This window comes from Tamandua tetradactyla, unplaced genomic scaffold, assembly GCF_023851605.1.
Source record: "Tamandua tetradactyla isolate mTamTet1 unplaced genomic scaffold, mTamTet1.pri scaffold_179_ctg1, whole genome shotgun sequence".
In the NCBI taxonomy this organism is placed as follows: domain Eukaryota; kingdom Metazoa; phylum Chordata; class Mammalia; order Pilosa; family Myrmecophagidae; genus Tamandua; species Tamandua tetradactyla.
This window is the reverse complement of record NW_027518292.1, coordinates 43,491-64,178: the sequence shown is the minus strand read 5'-3', so window position 1 is coordinate 64,178 and position 20,688 is coordinate 43,491. Positions and strand designations below refer to the sequence as shown.

General features: G+C 35.3%; 1 protein-coding gene and 1 non-coding gene across 2 annotated transcripts; both read left to right on the top strand.

Moving 5' to 3' along the window:
- Window positions 1-4,747: 4,747 nt before the first annotated feature.
- Window positions 4,748-4,863, top strand: LOC143673191 (U5 spliceosomal RNA). The gene has a single exon (XR_013170238.1). It is a non-coding gene; the product is annotated as a U5 spliceosomal RNA (small nuclear RNA).
- A 2,980-nt stretch (window positions 4,864-7,843) lies between these two features.
- Window positions 7,844-8,821, top strand: LOC143673189 (olfactory receptor 5K1-like). Its single transcript, XM_077147509.1, has one exon. The coding sequence runs from the start codon at window positions 7,844-7,846 to the stop codon at window positions 8,819-8,821; it is 978 nt and encodes a 325-aa protein (XP_077003624.1).
- Window positions 8,822-20,688: the final 11,867 nt, after the last annotated feature.

Below are 20,688 nucleotides of genomic sequence, written 5' to 3'. Positions count from 1 at the left end.
CCGTACCTTTCTCAGTCATTCTGTATACTTGATCTTTAGTGTTTATTCCTTGGAAAATGTACTAATGTGGACATTATAATTTGACATAAAGCTCTCTCTCCTTCATATTCACTCCAATAGATCCATCTATCTGCTTCTTTCACAGATCCCCTGGTCCCTTACCTTGAAATCTTCCTCCAGGCCACTGACAAACATCCAAACCACTTACCTCACCCTGAATCTATGTATACTTACTTTGGACCACATCTCTTCTATAAAGTGAAAATGGATCTGTTCACTGTCTAAAAGGAGGATTTTCCCTTATTGATGATTTTCAGGGGCACCCTGAGTAAAGCTAAATTTGGCAGAATATCATTTTTGCCAGTTCCTACATACAAACCTGGCCAAACAAGAAGCAAAATGACCTTTTCCTCCTCTGTCATTAGGTCATAAGGGAAATTTTGAGATTGTCAAAGTATGACCTGAGGCAGGGATGTCAGAGCAACAAGGTAGATGACTGGGGATATGGTTTACTTATTCGTAGATGACGGTAGTTTCTGGCCCAAGCCATTCTTGATCTTAGATGCACAACTTTCATTTTAATATGTAATGCTCTTTGGCCTCGTGTAACTTACACTTTGTTAGTCTGACATAGTGTAGCTCATTAATCACCTTTTTATCCTGATGTTCTATTGTTCTCCATTGCTCAATTACTTGGCTCTAGCATTGTTCATAGTACATAGTGGAGTTATTATTTGCATAGCCATTTTATCTCTGCTGAAGGCCCTGTTTCAAAACTATGGGGTCTGTATTGTGATTTAGCTATTGGAGCTTTCTATAACTTTCCAGAAACTCCACATCTCTTTAGTGATATGAAGAAAAAACAGGGTAAAAAATGAGAGGGAGCAATTGGTGTGACCAGAAAAGAGGAGAATAATCTCAGTAATTCATATGTGGGTCTAGATAACATGAGCAGAATTATTGCAGAGAGATTTGTAGGACTTGGGATCAGATGTCACTCACAGATTGAAGAATCTGTGATGCTGGCTGAACCCCTCAAAACTTTTAGTCTCTACTCCACCATATTTAAACTATTTCCTCAGCACTGGGATAAAACCACCTGACTGTTTTCTGTTCATTGTAGATATTAGTGTTTTAAAATACATACATACATATGTACATATATACATACATGCATATATTAATATTTAGCCAGAAACCTTAGATTGATGTTTAGATTATGGAAAAATTAACCAACTTTGACTATGGAATTTGCATGATTAGCATCTTCAGATAATACCTCTTAATGCAACATTTAATAAGAAAAGATAGCCCTGTAAAGAAAAACTAGATTTCTTCTGAAACATTCTATCAAGAGTTAAAAATGTTTTTCTTTTTCCTTAGTATTGGAAAACTAAGAATAATGGGAAGTGTACTATTATTTATTAATTTATAAGCTATATATTTTAGAAAATCTTAGAAATACCAAGGAAACAAAAAAATGGTAGGAATAAGTCAATTCAGATAAAGGGCACCTATATTTAAAAAAAAGGGTATGTTATGAATATTTTCCTTTGTAGTGTTTTCTTCAAGGTTAATAATCTCAATATGTAGATTCCAAGACATGACTTACTATCATTGGTAAGATACTAAAAACAAATACACTTCCCATAGTTGATCAGAGTAGAGAAAAAGTGTATACGATCATTCTACCTTTCCCTTGTTATTTTAGAGTACTTTAAAAGATGTATGTCAAACTGATGTCCACAGTGGCTGAACCATTATACATTCTCACCAGCAGTGAACAGGTGTTCTAATTTCTCCATGTCCTCTCCAACATTTATAGTTTCCTGTTTGTTTAATAGCAACCATTCTTATAGATGTGAGGTGATATCTCACTGTCATCTGAATTTGCATCTCCCTTATAGCCAATGAAGATGAGCAGCTCTTCAGAAAAGTGCCTATTCATATCCTCTGTCCATTTCATAACAGTGTATTTTTGTTCTTTTGTTGGTGAGCTGTGTAATTTCTTCATGTACACAGGATATCCAGCCTTTATCCAATATGTGGTTTCCAAATATTTTCTCCCATTGAGTTGGCTGCCTCTTTACCTTTTTAACAAAGTCCTTTGAGGCACAGAAACTCTTGATCTTAAGGAGTTCCCATTTTCTATTTTTTCTTTCACAGCTTGTAATTTATGTGTAAAGTTTAAGAAGCTACCTCCATTACTAGATCTTGAAGAGGTTTCCCTATATTTTTTTTCAAGAAGTTTTATGGTACTGGCTCTTATATGTAGGTCTTTAATCCATTTTGAATTAAATTTTGTGTAGGGTAGAAGCTAGGGTTCCTTTTTCATTCTTTTGACTGCTGATATCTAGTTTTCCCATGTCCATTTATTGAAAAGACTATTCTGTCCCAGTTCAGTGGATTTGGAGGCCTTGTTGAAGTTCAAATGTCCAAAAATTTGATGGGCAATCTCTGCACTTTTGATTCTATTCCATTGCTCAATCCTTCTATCTTTGTGCCAGTACTGGGCTTTAAAGTAAGTTTTTAGTCAGGAAGTCATAGACTTCCCACTTCACTCTTTTTTTTTAATAGGATTTATTTAGCTATTCGGGGTCACTTTCCCTTCCACACAAATATGATAACCAGCTTTTCTAAGTCTTCAAAGTAGGTCGTTGTGATTTTTTTTGGTATTACATTAAACCTGTAGATCAGTTTGAGTAGAATTGACATCCTGACGACAATCACCTTCCTATCCATGAACATGGAATGTGTTTATATCCGTTTAGGTCAATTTTATTTTTTTCAGCAATTTTTTGTTGTTGTTATTTTCTGTGTATAAGTCCTTGACATCCATGTTTAGACTTATTCCTAGATACCTAATTTTTCTGGTTGTTACTTTGAGTGGAATTTTTTTTCCTTAGTTATCACCTCAGATATGTATTCTTTTGTATAGAAACATTACTGATTTTTGTACATTATCCTTGTATTCCACCACTTTGCTGAATTTGTTAATTTGCTCAAGTACCTTTGCTGTAGATATCTCAGGGTTTTCTAAGTAAAGGATCATTTCATCTGCAAATAGTGAAAGTTTACTTCTTCCTTTCCTATTTGGATGCCTTTTCTTTCTATCTCCTGCCTTATCATTCCAGCTAGGACTTCTAATATGATGTTGAATAATAGTGGTGATAATGGGCATCCTTGTCTTTTCCTGATCTTAAGGGAAATGCTTTCAATTTCTCACCATTAAGTGTGATGCTGGCTCTGGGTTTTTCATAGATGCCCTTTATGATATTCAGAAAGTTTCTTTCGATTCCTAAATATTCAGTTGCCTGAAGGCCTGGTAATACAAATACTTGGTATATACCCTGAAGAGTTGAGGGCAGTGACCCGAACAGACATTTACACATTGATGCTCATAGCAGCACAATTCATAATTGCCAAGAGATGGAAACAATCCAGGTGCCCACCAATAGATGAGTGGGTGAACAAAACATGGTATATTCATATAAAGGAATATAATACAGCAGTTAGGCAAAATGATGTTCTGAAACATATGACAACATGGATGAATCTTGAAGACATAATGCTGAGTGAAATAAGTTTAGACACAAAAGGACAGATACTATATAATTTTGTTATTATGACTCTGATAAAGCCTCCAGTGTTTTGAAGCAGTGTTTTGGACTCTGATAAAGCCTCCAGTGTTTTGGAACAGTGTTTTGGAGATGAGAGAATCTTAGCTCATAACAAAGTCTGGGACCTGTTCTGTAGCTGCTTGTTGAAGTGTGCTTTGAAAATTATTGCTTTTTTCTTTCTTTGCTTTATTTATGTATATCTTACAACTAAAAAATGGTAAAAAAAAATAATAATAATATACAGGCAGCTATAGTAACAATAGATAAAATAAATTCCTGAAATAAAAAATTTGAATATATTTAGTAACATAGGTCACAACTATAGCAACGTTGATATTTGTAATAACAGTCTGTTTGATATTTTGAGAATGTGCAGAGTTTTGGTAGTTAATCAAAGAGTATTTAAACTAGTGCTTAATATTTAGAATCTAAGGAACTCTGATATATATATATTTGTAGACTTTTTCCTTCCTTACTTTAATTTTAAATTGCTTTATGAAACATTGTTCTTACAGACTTTATAGTGATTATTTAGAAATTTATATAAATATGCCTATGGTAAGCTATCTAAGATATACATTTAGGTGGTTAAGATTTTCATATGTTAATTGTAAAAACATTTGTGTCTTCATGTTTTTCTGAAATCAGGAAAGTATTTACTAACAGGTCATTACTATAGCAACATAGATATTTGTAATATGTTTCGACTTGAACTTTTTTTTTTTTGAAGAGAAAGGAATCAAAGAGGGAGGGTAGGATAGAATGGTAATTGTGAAGTGGTAAATGCTACACTGAGCACATGCACTTGCTGCGTGGAAGACAGGACTTAACAGGAATCAAGTCCCGCATCTCTCTGTCTCTCCATTCATTTGTAGAGGAGGCAGAGTTTAGGGAAAGTTCTGGTTTGTGTGGCTAGCTAATTTGCATACCAGAATGCAATGCAGATATATGAGAATTATTACCGGTATTATCTATTTGAATAACTATTATTTGAATAACTTTCTTGTCAGAAGATTTGTATCCAATGTGAACATGTTTGGGATAATTCTTTACAAGGTAGGTGCAAAGGCACCACCACAACAAGTGATCTGCCAGTATCTGGGAAGATGAGCAAGGCCATCACTCTCATGGTCAAGTTTCTCTTAAAACCGTGTAAGTCTTTCGCCTTTTACTAAAGATTTCCGTGAAGAAAAATAACAGTGAGTTGTGAAACAATTTTTTGAGGTCTTGTTTTGAGAAGACTGAGTTAAAGAGATTTAAAAATAGAATTAACTTGCAAGTTAGTCAAGTTTCTCATCAAGAAACATGTTGTAGATAAAAAATTATCTTCAGTAGTCTTCTTTCATTATAATTCTAATTTTGGCTTGGGGACTAGAAGAGCGAGTTGGAAAGAAATTTGGTTAATTGCGGACAAAACGATTCGCCCAAATAGGTATCAGCTGGCTCATAATCTTAATAGAGATCCTCCTAACAGTGGTTCAGCGCTGGGCTCTCTTATTTTGCAGTTTGCTGCTGGGTCTGTAGCGCGTGGGGCCGTGACCTATGCCAAGAGCGCGCGTAGGGCAGAATGCGAAGGACCGGCCGCGCTTCTAAGCCTCCGGGAACTGGATAACATCTCAATAAATATTTTGGGTTCTGCATCACGCTGCCTTCAGCCGTGGCTCCACCCATGCAAGAACTACCGGCAGTTGCTGGCTCACAAAATGAGCGAAATGCTCATTTGCATACCCGTAGGGCTAGCGCTGTCAGTACTCTATTTCGGTTTAAAAGGTCAGGTTTCCTTGGGTTAAAGTACATCTTTTCCAAAAATTTCTTTCACAGATTTCCCTGAAGGAGTGGCTACAGCCTAGGAACAAATAGAAGCCCTTACTCTTCGGAGAGTTGCAGTTAATTGAGGAAAGAGTGACAAGAACAGTTAACCATGGTCTGGTTTGCCTTCAAATAGTATAAATTTTCGCCTAAAGATTTTTGTGGATGAAAACCTTCATTGAGTTACTTAACAATTTTAAGTTGTTGTTTTTTTTTTTTTAAATAAGGCTACTTTATATTGTTTCAAAGTAGAAAAAGGCATTTAAAAAAAAATCTTCACTTATCTTTGCTGTCCATTCTCTCACTCTCCACCCTTTACTCAAAACATCATGCACTTTCTGCTTTTAAGGATCAAGAAGCGGACGTGAGGCCTGGACTGCCTCAGTTTCTCTCCCTATCAGGACTTGCTGGCTCTGATCTCCTCCTCTACTACAGTCCCTTCTCCTCACTAATGTTTGTGGAACTTCCTTCTTACTGCTAAGCTGTGTGCACATTTAAATTCACAAGACAAAGTTAGTGCCGGTAAGGATCTGGTGTTAATGCTTTCGTCGTTCCCCGAACGGGATTTTGCAAATACTTTTCCACTCACTGATCGAATCACTCTGGGATTAATCGGGGCATCACTGGACAAACCAACAAAATCTCATGACCTACCCACGGTTCCATGTACTTATGTTGTTCAACCAACTACCTACATAAGTTAAATCAGGACATGCATAGTCAAAATATAAATTTTGTACCAAATAAACATTTTTTGATTTAGTCTCATACATAAGTTGAAATTTTAAGAACATTTTGAGAACATTCACAGTTAAGGTCTAATATTTAGAATTCGAGACACTTTGTTATCTGAATTCGTAGATTTGTTTTCCTTATTACCTTAATTTAAAATTGTTTTATGAAGCTTATTATGCAAACATTGGTTTACAATGAGCATTTGGATACTTTATTTAAATATGCCTATGGTTAAGCTAGCTAAGATATGCACTTTCGGTGGTTCTAAGTGTATTATCTGTTTTTTCAAATAAAAATATTTTAAGAAGATACATGTCACCATTAATCTCAAATGCCTTAATCTAATAAGGAAATTGGGCATGGATCTATAAAGAAAATTAATGTAGATTATCCTAGATTGCTTTGGATACATAAAACAAACTGGATGGCTTGAAAAAAAGGAGATAAGTGTGGTCTGGAGTATTTAGTTAAAATTTTGCTAAGTGGCATTATATGCAAACTATGCCTCAAATAATTTATAGAAATAATTTTGATATTTGGTCAAAAACAAGGGAGTAGCATGGTCGGAATCATTACGTACAGAAAGAAGTGTGGAACTTGGGGGAGAGGGAGGAAGAAGAGGAGCACTGAGTGATGAGTGAGAAAGCTGGAAAGGCTATTGGTGAATGTGGGAAATGAAGATACAGAGAACTTTAAATGGCATCCTATAGAATTTGAATTTATCTTAAAGGGGCCAAAGTTTAGAGTTTCTCTGGAACCAGAATATTGTTTATGCCAATATTGGGAAATTATGGCCAGTGAACTCCAGTAACGTTAAACAGATCTAGAAATGATCAAAAGAATGTGAGCTTAAATAGTAATCAAATAATATATTTTACATCTGTAAAATATCATAATTTATACACCATTTTTAGCATATGGTGGCCATAAACCTAATATTTAGAACATTGAGGAGACCTTTAAAGCAAGATATATGTAAAATAAATGGATACAAATTGTTTTTGCAAGTATTCTCAGAGAATTTGTTCTGCACAGGCAAGAAAAAGTTCTACAGTGAGTTGATAAAAATTTGAGTTGATATATGCAAATTATTTATTAAATAAATATGTGTATATTTATTTCTCAATTTCCATGACAAGTTCCATTAATGGTGAACAATCCCCACCTTCATTCTTAGTACTCTTTATGTACTTCCTAAGATATATAAATTAACATATCTAGTCTATACAATTTTCAAACATAATTCCAATGAGATAGTAAATGAAAAATGTTTTTTTAGTGGAAAAGTACATACACAGAACAGTTGCTTTTTAAGTATACAGATAAGGATATTCAAAACAAAAACTAACAATGAAATTATTTGGAAATACTGAATCAAATATAGTTTGTACACCATCCTTGCATATATTCACCCAGCAAAGCTTTACTATTGTAGGACTCTCTTTGCAATTATCAACATACTTCTATATATCCTGACTTCAGAGCTTGAGGTCATAGAGCTGAAGTTTAGGCAAATAATTTCCTCTAGAAGTATGTGTGCCTGTATTTGAAAGACAATAGAGGATGACTGAAGAAGTCTCTCTGCCTGTTGCATAAAAGGGAATTTATAGGGAAATAAGACCCACTCCAAATTAGAATCTTATTTCTTCATAATTCCTGTCTCAACAGAAAAGGTGGAGATGACCGAAGTTAACCACTCAATGACAACAGAATTTATCCTCACAGGATTTACGGATCGACCAGACCTGAAGTCCCTTCTGTTTGTGATATTCTTTGCCATGTATCTGATCACTATGGTGGGGAATCTTGGTTTGGTGTCATTGATTTATATGGAGCGTCGTCTTCACACACCAATGTACATCTTTCTGGGCAACCTCGCTCTGATGGATTCCTGCTGTTCTTGTGCTATTACACCCAAGATGTTAGGAAACTTCTTTTCAGAAGACAAGATGATTTCCCTTTATGAATGCATGGCACAATTTTATTTTCTCTGTCTTGCTGAAACTACAGATTGCTTTCTTCTGGCAGCTATGGCTTATGACCGGTATGTGGCAATATGCAGCCCATTACTGTACCACACAAGGATGTCAAAGAAACTCTGCATTCAAATGCTCACAGGGGCCTACATAGCTGGAAACTTGAATCCCATGATTCATGTAGGGCTACTATTTAGGTTAACATTCTGTGGTTCTCATCAAATCAATCACTTTTTTTGTGATATTTTTCCATTATGCAGTCTTTCCTGTGTTGACCCCTATATCAATGAACTGATGGTACTTATCTTTGCAGGGTCAATTCAAGTCTTTACTATTACCATAGTTGTAATCACTTATCTCTGCATCCTTTACACTATTTTCAAAATGAAATCCAAAGCAGGAAGAGGCAAAGCTTTATCCACTTGTGCATCCCACTTTCTCTCTGTTTCAATATTCTATGGTTCTCTTCTTTTTGTGTATGGTCAACCAAGTTCAGTTAAAGAAGAAGATAAAGATATAGTTGTTGCTATTTTTTATACCCTAGTAGTTCCTTTACTGAACCCTTTTATTTATAGTCTGAGAAATAAGGAAGTAATAAATGTTATGAAAAGAATTATGAAAAGTAAACCTCATAACATTCTGAAACCAATATGGTCCTTGAAGCAAACTGATTTAATATGATAAAAATGTTTGTCAAAGTCAGGGAGATGAGGAGAAAACAGAAAATGATCATTTTAATGTAAAATTAGTACTCAGCAAAATATAATTATGTATAAGTCAAATAATGTACAAATGGATATATAAGTTCAAAATAGAGGTTTTCCAATGACGTATTTCAAAATCAAAGCTAATAGAGTCCATCAGAATGAGAGAGTAATTACTAATGAGATCACAGATTGTGACAGAAAGTAATTAGTTACCATGTTCAACAAACAAAACAAATACTAACAATAGAAGGCAGTATACATGTTTAATATTGTTTACAGATATATGGAATCCCTAATTTTACAAAGTCAGACACATTCTAAGTCTCAAATATTAATCACTTATTAACTAAAACATCTATCAAAAGTACACTGAATTGTTGAATTTTAATCTGTTTTATTTATGCTCTAATGACTATGTTTGAATATAGATTCTTGTGCAATGTGTATTCTCAAATTAGTAATACTTTCATCTTTAGTCTTAGATATTTATATTCTCAATCTCTCTGAAAAAGAAGAACTTTGCAAAGAACATTTCAAGATCTGTTGTTAAAAATCATGCTACTTACATTGAAATCCTCATGGATATGAACATTTCACATAGCTTGATTCATTGTCCATGATGTATGCCAGTGAAATTCTCGAATATACCACTCAATTAAATGGTTTGTTGCTTTGATGTCATTACTTCTTTTGCTTATCATTAAGAGTACAGGTAACCTATACTGCTTCAATGTGAAATCTTGTTATATTTATTTCAACAGTAGAAATAGTGATGTTGTGCAAACATCTGAACAAAATATTTTTATTGATCACATAAAAATACAAATTAAAAGAAAAATTACTAAGTATTCTTTTTACTTTTGAAATGCACCCATGTCTTTAGTCATAGTTTTTAATTCTTTAAGTATCATTTGTTATCAAGAAGCTATACTTATGCATTATTAAAAATTAGAAAATAAAACAAAAATATAAATCACGTATTCCCCATCATACAGAAATTGGCCATCAACAATTTGGTGTATTTCCTTTCTGATTGTTTCCACTACACATTTAAGCAAATGTGTAATTTTTTAAGTTAGATCATAGTGTACAAACTGTTTTTGAAACTTGCCTTTTTTGTCAAAGAATCCCTTTCAGTAACATTCCACTTCATTAATTCCTTGAAAACATTCACACTGGCATACATGTCCCAACATTTTATTTGCAGCTGGTTGTTTCAAACCAAAGGCTGGTCCAGGACCACACACTGTAATGTTGTAATGTGTCTTGTGTGTTTCTTAATCTAACAAGTCACATTTTTTTTAAAGAAAATTACTCCCCGAGTAAAACAAACCAGATATCCAGTGGCATGCCCCATTTTCCCCATTTGAATGGTTTACTTTAGATTCTTGATCTGCAATTAGGTGATAAAAAATTAAATTTGATAGAGGTTGATTTGAGCACTTCTTCTAGCTTCTCCATTCGAGAGGAGGCCATGGTGATCAAGCCTGGGGAGCATCCATCCTGGCCCTCATCAGGGAAAAGGTGAAGTTCCTGTGCCACACATCACTATACGTGGATGCTGAGTATGTGGAGATCTACTGGTTTCAGAGCCAGGCCTTTGATGTGGTCCAGCTGTACCAGGAACAGCAGGACCTGCTTGGCTAGCAGATGGCAGAGTTCCAGAACAGGACCAAACCCCTCAAGGATGAGACTGGTGATGACATCATGATCTTGGAACTCCAAAGCATCTGCCCCTCTGATGAGGGCCTATGTGGATGCCACTTCCTCTCAAGCCACTTCTCTGTTGAAGCTACTTGGCAGGTGGGGGTGGCAGGTGCATGACCAGGCCAAGCCCCAGCACAGAAGAGGAGGTAGGTTAGTTTGGATAGAGCTGCATTGCTCAAGAGTAGTATAGAACCACAGAGAAAGGGGACCTGTCCCTAATTTTAAAAAGAAGAATTAAAAACTGAGGGAAAGCTATATCAGAAAATGGACAAAATAAATGAACAGTTCATAAAAAAATATGAACTTATGAAAAGATTACTTCTACTATTCATGAAAGAAAAGCAGATTGAAGCTACACTGAGTTACAATATATTACCTATAAGATTAGCAAAATTCAAATGTTCAACCATGCACTCTATAGGTGAATCTATACGGAAGTGGACATTCTCATTTCTTGTTGTTGGAGCTCAAAATTGACAAGCTCCAGTGGGGAGGAATTTGATAATAAGCAATAGGACTACCTAGGCATCTATGTTTTGGCACATTAATCTCACCTCTGGGAATTTACTTTGAAGATACAAGAAACACCTCCAATAAGATGGAAAAAGTACTATGCATCAGTTTTAACTTTGTGACATTATTTGTAATTATAAAATATTAGAAACTAACTAAATGCTCAAGCTTAGGAGCCAAGTGTGGAGTACAATCCAGCTGAAAATATGAGAAGCTCTCCGAACTCATGCAGAGTGATTTCTAGGATATATTTTTAAGAGAAAAAAGCAAGATGCAAAAGAAGTTTTATAGTATGTAAACTTTCGGGTAAGAAAGAAGGAGAAACATTGTAAAAAGAAACATGGAAGTATGAATTAGAAACTAATGAAGTTGGTTACTTAATGGGAGGTAAAATGGGATGGAAAGGAGAGAGAAGGGCATGGGGCATCCCTGAATATTTATTTTATGAAATACTGACATTTGAATCATATTAATGATTTTGGTCCTGTTTTTCTTGGTTTAAACAACAGGAATCTATTGGCTTCACCTCAAATAATGTCAACTTCCAGTATCCCATTTCCAAATCGGTTCACAGTCACAGTTAAGACTTAAGCATGTCTTTATGGAGGACATGCATGTGCTGGTTTGAAATTGTTATGTACCCCAAAAAGCCATGCTCTTTTAATCCAATCTTGTGGGTGCAGGCTTATTGTGGGTGGGTTCTTTGGATTAGGCTGTTTCCATGGAGATGTGGTGAATCCGTTCAAGGTAGGTCTTAATTGCTTCACTGGAGTCTTAAGGAGTTCACAGAGAGACAGAAAGAGATAGAAGTTTAGAAAGGAGGCCACTGGAACCAGGAGCTGAAAGCAATGACCCCAAGAAAATGGGCCAGCAGACATTACTATGTGCTTTCCCATGTGACAGAGAAACCCCATATGGAGTCAGTCTTTCGTGAGCGAGAGTATCTTCTAGTTGATACCATAATTTGGACATTTTCATGGTTTTAGAACTGTAAATTTGTAACCTAGCAAATCCCTTTTGTAAAAGCCAATCCATTTCTGGTATATTACATTCTGGTAGCAACCTAAAAACAAAATAATGATTTAATCTATAACAAGGCATAAGTGGGGAGTAGGGGCCAGGGAAGTAACCAACAGGGAAAGAGAGGGACAGTCCCTATATGTCTGTATTATAAAAATTCAGTTGTGTTTGGCCCTCTTCTACCATGGTTTGAGAAGCAGAGAGAAGGGACATGCAGAAAGAGAAAACTGAAGCAGAGATAAAGAGACAGGTGACAGTAAAAACACTGCTCCCTGCGGTCCAGGAGCCACATCCAGGTCCAGGTGGCTGAGTGATGTAGGGAAGTTCTTCTCTCTGCTTAAGCCATGTCAGAAGGTGCCTTTTATTTTTGTATCAGAGCAGTAGCTTATAGAGAGTCATTGAGGGCAGGCACTGTGTGTGTTCTATATCACTTCCACCTAGTAAAAACTTTTTAAATGTTGCCTCTTACCTTTCGATTAGAGAAGTTGTGAGTTTACAAAACAATCATGCATAAAATATAGGTTTGCCATACACAACCTCTCCATCAACACCTTGAATAAATGTGGAGCATTTATTACTACTATTAATGATACTATTTTTATATTTGTGCTGTATGTTTAACAGTATCTACTTTTGTTACAATTGATAATTTTATTAAAATAGCTGCCATCCATTACTTACATTAGCTTATTTTTCCCATATCACTCTCTATTATTATCACCTTGTATTGGTATCGTACAATTGTTATTACACTTGAAAGAACATGCTTATGTATTATCTGCTACAATATGGTTCACTGTGTTGTAGAGTTCTATCTTTTAATTTTTATTCTCATAATATATACACCTAAGTTTCTTTATTTAATCACATTCACCTATATAGCTCACTGTTGTTGATTACATTCACAATAATGTGTTACCATCACCACCACCCATTTTCAAACTTTTACCATCAGCCTAAATAGAAATTCTGTACAAGTTAACAACTGCCCATTCTCTAACCCCAGTCAATCTTCTGGTAACTTACATTCTAGATTCTCTCTATAAGCTTGCTTATTATGATTAGTTCCTACCAGGGAGCTCACAATATTTGTCCTTTTCTTTCTGGCTTATTTCAGTCATCAAGGTTCCTTTATGTTATGGCATGCATCAGAACTTCATTCCTTCTTACAGCTGAATAATATTCTTTCATATGTGTATACCACATTTCATTTGTCCATTCATCAATTTAATGAACACTTGTGTTGCTTCCATCTTTTGAATAATGCTGTACCAGCTTGAAAGAGTTCTGTATCCCAGAAAGACCATGTTTTAATTCTGATCCAATTCTGTGGGAGTAGTCATTTCTTTTAATCTTGATCCAATACTGTAAGTTGGAAATTTAATTAGTTTATTTCCACAGAGATGTTATACACCCAATTCCCAATTGTGGGTGTGACATTTGATTAAATAGAAATGTGATTCCAACCATTCCAGGTGGGTCTTGATTAGTTTACTGGAATCATTTAAAAGAGGAAACATTTTGGAGAGAGTCAAAAATGACAGAGCTGACACAGATGCCAACACTTGGAGAACAGAGACATGGATGTTTGGAGATACTTGGAGACCAGCAGACATCACCATGCATTTTAAACAAAGCAGAACCTAGAGAGAGCCAAGGGAAGCCAAGAGATGAAAGCCAGCCCGAAAAGCAAAGTGAGGAGCCTTGACAGGAACAGAGGCTGAAAGCAATGGAGTCCATGAGAAAAGGACCGGCAGATGCCAGACACGTGACTTCCCAGCTGACAGCTGTTCCAGATCCATTGGCCTTTCTTGAATTGAGGTATCTCTCCCTGGAAGCCTTAGTTTGGACATTTCATAGGCTTGGAATTGTAAATTGTAACTTACTAAATTCCCTGTCTAAAAGCATTCCATTTCTGGTATATTGCAATCTAACAGCTAACAAACTAATGCCATGTTGAACATTAGTATGCAAATATCTTTTTAAATCCTTGCTTTCAGTTCTTCTAGGTATATCCCTAATATCACATGGGTGTAGCACCAGTTTACATAGTCACCTGCATTGAATGAGTATTCCCACTTCTCTGAATCAGTTCAAGTAGTTGAAAGTTTCTGTTTTTTAAAATGGTGTCCATTCTAGTACATGTGGGATGATATTTCATTGTGGTTTTAATTTTGCATTTCCTTATAGTTAATGATGCCGAACATCTTTTCCTGTGCTTTTTGAGGCATTCGTTTTTGGATGCGTACCTGTCAGGTGGGTAGGACAGATTTTATTGTTTTTATTTTACAAGTAAAGAAATACAGGGCCCAAGAGATTTACATTTGGACACACTGCTGGTAGAGAAAGAAAAATTACTTACTATGAACGTAACATCTCCTAGACACTAAATTACGACCTTCATGTGTATTACCAAGTGTTAGGCATTATTTTTCATGATTGTGGAATAAAAATGCACACTTTGAAATATAGAATAGCTTACTGTAGTTCATCTAGGTCACTTGCAAAAAAGGCTGAGATTTGGTTAATACTGTGTTTATCTTCTAGCATTTTACAGTTCTATTCACAGTAACTTAATCACATTTAATTGTATAATGTTTACAATCTAATAAGGATATTGAATATATATTTATGAATAAAAAGGAATGCAAGTTATTCACAAGCAATTTTAAATTTTGTTGAGTATATTATAAAATCTTGGGATTTCAGTCAATAAAGATGAGTCTAGCATGTTAAAGAGTGGAAATATTTTTGAGGATTGGGGGGAAAACAGGAATAATATCATGAGAAGAGTCAATGTTTATGTAAATGAGTTTGACATTTAGTTGAAGGATAAGGTAAGTGAACAATGGATAGACAGAATAAAAAAGCTGGCAAACCTGATCGTGAGAGCTATTGGAATTTGAATTTATCTTAGAAGCATTAAATATTGAAGTTTCCCTGGGACCACAGTAATAGGATTGAAGTCTTCATGGGGGCACAATTCAGAAAATTGATCTGGCATTTGATTGGAGAGAGAGACTGCAAGCAATAAAACTAACCATAATAGTTCACATAATATGTGAAAAGAACCAATAGGAGAGACACTAGGAAAGGAGATAGGTGCATAGATATAAGCACAGGTTAAAGAACAACTAGTAAACTAATTTTTGGATAATAAAATAATAAGTAGCAAATTGGAACTTTTGGATAATAAAAACTTTGTTCTGTTGAGTATCTAGGATGTTGGATTTGGTATCACATCATCAATATTTAATAAAGTGCCTGACATATTTGGGCATTTTCCGAATAGAAGATATATAAAATAATGTGATTTATGTATCTTTGTTTACTAGTGTATCTTGTTTTTCCTGAAAAGTTCTTGTTTATGTCTTTTGCCTAGTTTTTCACCGAGCCTTATGTTTTTCTTGTTATTTATATATACAGTTTGCATCAAAAACCTATTGCAGGGGGGTGCAAGGGTAGTTCAGTGGTAGAATTCTCACCTCCCATGCAGGAGACCCAGGTTTGATTCCTGGTCCATGCACTTCCCCAAAACAAACACGCCCCCCAAGAAAAAAAAAACCCCAAAATACAACAAATTATGCTACAATAAGACCCTGCCATACAGCATACAAAAATAAAAGCTATTGCACTTTTATATCGGATGTCGTTCATTTTTTCTCACTAATTGCCTTGTCCTCTGATTTTTCTAATGATGTTTTATGATGTACATAAATTATATTTTTAAAACATTCATATATACTGAACATTCCCTTTGCAACATCTCCAATTCTCTTGCTGCTTAGAAACTTATTTTGAAATCTTATAATCATTGACATTTTCAGATCCTTCCATTTTTCCCTCCTATAGTTAGCAGCAACATTGTACCATTCTTGTAATAATGGTAAGAAAGGCATTATACTACAGCTAACTATCAATAATATGGGAATAGAAGAGTTGTGAGATTCTTTGCTTCAGAAGAATTGAGAATGCTTTCATATTAACTGCAGTGGTGAATGCATAACTGTGCTAGTCAGGGTTCTATGGAGATACAGAACCAACAGAAGAGATCTGTAAATATGGGATTTATAAAGGTGCCTTATGAAACCATGGGAATGCAAGAGTGCAAAATCTGTAGGGCTGATCTGTAGGACAAGAAGCTGTCAGCTCTGATGAAGGATCTGGATGAACTCCAGAGGAGAAGCTCCTTGGGTGAAGAAGCAGTAAAAAACTCTCTTCTCTCATAAAAGCCTTCAACTGATTGGATTATCTCTTTGTGGGAGGCATGCGTTAGTAGATAGCAGATGTAATCAGCCACAGATGCAATCAACTGACTGATGACTTAATATACCAGCCTTTTGATTTAACAATCAGCCACAAAATATTCTTGCAGCAATGGTCAGACCAGTGCTTGCCTGACCAGATAACTGGGCATAAACATTTGGCCAAGTTGACATCAGAACCTAACCATCACAAAGCTATGTGATTGTACCAAGAACCATTGATAGCATACATAGGATGGATTGCGCATTGTGTTGATAAATCTGTTAAAAAATAATAGAGACAGATAAGGGGTATAGGATGTGTTCTAGTTTGCTAGCTGCCGGAATGCAACACACCAGAGATGGATTGGCTTTTAATAAAAGGGGATTTATTTTGTTGGTTCTTCAGAGGAAAGGCAGCTAACTTTCCACTGAGGTTCTTTCTTATGTGGAAGGCACAAGATGGTCTCTGCTGGTCTTCTCTGCAGGCCCCTGGGTTCCAACAACTTTCCCCAGGGTGACTTCTTTCTGCATCTCCAAAGGCCTGGGCTGAGCTGCTAGTGCTGAGATGAGGAATGCTGAGCTGCTTAAACTGTGCTACATTGTGTTCTCTATTTAAGCACAAGCCAAGTAAGTCAAAGGTCACTCATTGCAGCAGACACGCCTCCTAGCCGACTGCAGATGTAATTAGAAACAGATGAGATTCACCTACCATTGGCTCATGTCCACAGCAACAGAACTAGGTGCCTTCACCTAGCCAAGTTGACAACTGAATCTAACTACCACAGGATGTTTTGGGTTTCCTTTTTATTTACATATTTCTTTTTTTCTGTTTTTGAGTAATGAAATTGTTCTAAAGTTGATTGTGGTGATAAGTGCACAAATACGTGATCTTGTAAGGCATTGATTATACACTTTGCATTGATAAAATGATGAATATATCTCAGTGGAATTGCATTAAAATAAGATGAAATAGAAGATTTCAACAAAGCCAAAGCCAGCTTGGACAGAAGAATGAAGTTGGAGAACTCACATTTCCCAATTTTCATTTGTTGCAAAGCCATAGTAATCAAAACAGTATGGCGCTAGCACAAGGAGAGACATACAGATCAATGGAATAGAACTAAGATTTCAGAAAACATCCCTCTCATTTATGGTCAACTGATTATTGAACGGGCACCAAATCCACTCAATTGGAAAGAGCAGTCTCTTCCACAAATGGTGCTGAAAATGCTCTTTTGCATGTGCAAAAGAATGAAGTTGGACCCTTACCTCACACCATATACAAAAAAACAAACCCAAATGGATCATAGATCTGAATGGAAGAACTAGATGCATAAAACTCCTCAAAGAAAATGCAGGGAAGTATCTTCAGGGCCTTGTGTTATGCAATGGTTTCTTAGACTTTGTGCCCAAAGCACGAGCAAAACAGAAAAATAAATAAAAGGGACTCATCAAAATTAAAAACTTCTGTGCCTTAAAGTACTTTATCATGAAAGTAAAAGGACAACCTAAACATTAGGAGAAAATATTTGAAAACCACATAGCCCATAAGGTTTTAGTATCCAGAATATGGAAAGGAATTCTACAATGCAGCAATTAAAAGACAAAACACTTTTTAAAAATGGGCAAAATAATTGGCTAGATATTTCTCCAAATAAGCTATACAAATGGTCAAAACACACATGAATAGATATGTAAGGTCATTCGTTATAAGAGAATTGCAAATCAAAACCACATTGAGAGGGTGGTGGTATGGTAGCTCAGTGGCAGAATTCTCACATGCCATGCCAGAGACCCAAGTTCGGTTCCTGATGCCTGCTCATGCAAAAAAAAGAAAAAAAGAAGAGACTGAAAAACAACTTAGAGATACCATTTAACACCCATTAGAATGGCTACTATTAAATGAACAAAAATTAGAAGTGTTGGAGAGGATGGAGAGAAGTAGGAACACTCATTTTTTGCTGGTGAAAGACAAAAATTATGCAGCCACTGTGGAAAACAGTTTGGTGGTTCCTCAGAAATCTAAGTATAGAACTATATGCATATGATCTGACAATCCAACTACTAGGTCCATACACAAATGAATGGAAAGTAGGTGCTTGAACTGATGTTTACACACAGTGATCTTCATAATGGGATTATTCACAATTGCCAAAGGATGGAAACACTCCAAGTTTCTATCAATTTATATGGATAAATAAAATGTGGTATGTACATACAATGGAATATTATTCAGTCATAAAAAGAAAACAATCCCAAATCATGCAACAACAGAATGAACCTTGAAGACATCATGTTGAGTTAAATAAGCCAGACACAGAAGGACAAGTATTGTTTGACATCATTGGTATGAAATAATTAGAGACAGCAATTTCATAGTCAAAATCTAGAATTCAGATTACCAGGGAATGGGGTGGGGAAGAGAATTGGGAGTTAATGCTTAAATTGGACAGAGGTCCTCTTTTGAGTAATAGAAATATTTTGGTAATGGATGGTGGTTACGATAGGACAACATTGTGAATGCAAATAATAAGTCTGAAATATATATTTGAATGTGGTTAAAAGGAAAAATTTTAGGTTGAATATGTGTTAATAGAATAAAAATTAAAACAAACAAACAGGGCTGTACAACACAGTGATTCCTACTAAAAGTAATGGACTATTAGTAATACAGACCCACAGACAGAGGGGAATTATGCTCCATGACAGACCACACCCTAAAGAATTTTGATGAGACTTTGTATTAAATATTATTTTAAAAATATCTTATGGATTTTTGGAATATTATGATGGAATGCACATATTTTGCATAAAGAAAGAATATGTCTTTTTGAAGTCCAGAGGGTGGAGTGTGGTAGTTTGAAGCTGTATGTACCCCATCAAAACATGTTCTAAAACTCAGTCCATTCCTTTAGTGTGACCCCATTGTAAGTAGGACATTTTGATGAGGTTACTTCAGTTTAAATGGTGCAGCTCACCTTAATCATGATAGGTCTTAATCCTCTTTCCTGGAGTCCTTTATAAGCAGAATGAAATTCAAATAGAGAGAAATCCATGGGAAGCCTATATTGATGAAACCCAGAAGAGAACAGGAAACCCAGGAGAGGCCACCATGTGCCTGCCATGTGACAAACTGAGGACCAAGTTTGTCAGCCCGAGAATGGCATAGTCTTTGAAGAGAAAGCATCACTTTGATGATGCCTTCATTTACGACTTTCTTTTAGCCTCAATACCATAAGATAATAAATTCTCATTACATAATCCAACCTATTGCATGGCATTTTCTCGATCAACCCAAGAAACTAAAACAATTATAAAAATGTTCTTCCATGAATTGTAACAAATGTACCATATTAATGCAAGATGTTAATGGGGTGTTGTATAGGAACTCAGTATATATGCAAAATTTAAACCTAAAACTTTCTAATACATAATAAAAAGAAACACACAAAAAAAGGAAATAATCAATTTCATTGCCTCTCATCTATCTATATATATATATATAATTATATATATATATACTTAAAGTATTTCATGATACTTTAATTTCACTTGTTACATGTGTGTCATTACTTGATATACTCAAGTAAAATGTATTTCTTACTATAGGTCATGCTCAAAAAGTTGGAAGACAAGTATTCTATGACAACAAATAAATTCTAAGACTTATCAAGAAGTGAAGCATAATTTTAAGTCTTAGGATTTGGAAAAGGAAGAAGAAAATATTTTTACCAATAACTGACTTCTCCTTTGCCATTGAGTTTTGTTGAGGTTTGTAAGTGTATGTGCTGGTTTGAAAGGATGTATGTCCCCTAGAAAAGCCATGTTTTAATCTAAATTCCATTTCATAAAGGCAGAATGATCCCTAGTCAATACTGCATGCTTGAAACTGTAATTAGATCATCTCCTTAGAGATGTGATATAATCGAGAGTGGTTGTTAAACTGGATTAGGTGATGACATGTCTCCACCCATTTGGGTGGGTCTCAATTAGTTTCTGAAGTCCTATAAAAGAGGAAACATTTTGGAGAATAAGTAATTCAGAGAGAGCAGAGAAGAATGACATAGTCACAAGAAGCAGAGAGCCCACAAGCCATGTACATTTTTCTTAGCATGAAAATGATAACATTGATACTACAACTAGTAGTACTAATAGGCATATATCAAGGAAATTTTGGAAAATCTAAAATAAGTATTCAATAGTACACTACTATAACTAGTCTACAACACAGATTTTGTAAAATACTGTTCTATTTTGATTGTCTGCTTGAGTGTTTTGCATGAATCCTAGTTATCTTGTTTCTTTGAACAGTTTTCCAAACAGTAGAAGTTTACTGTAAAATAACAAGAAAATG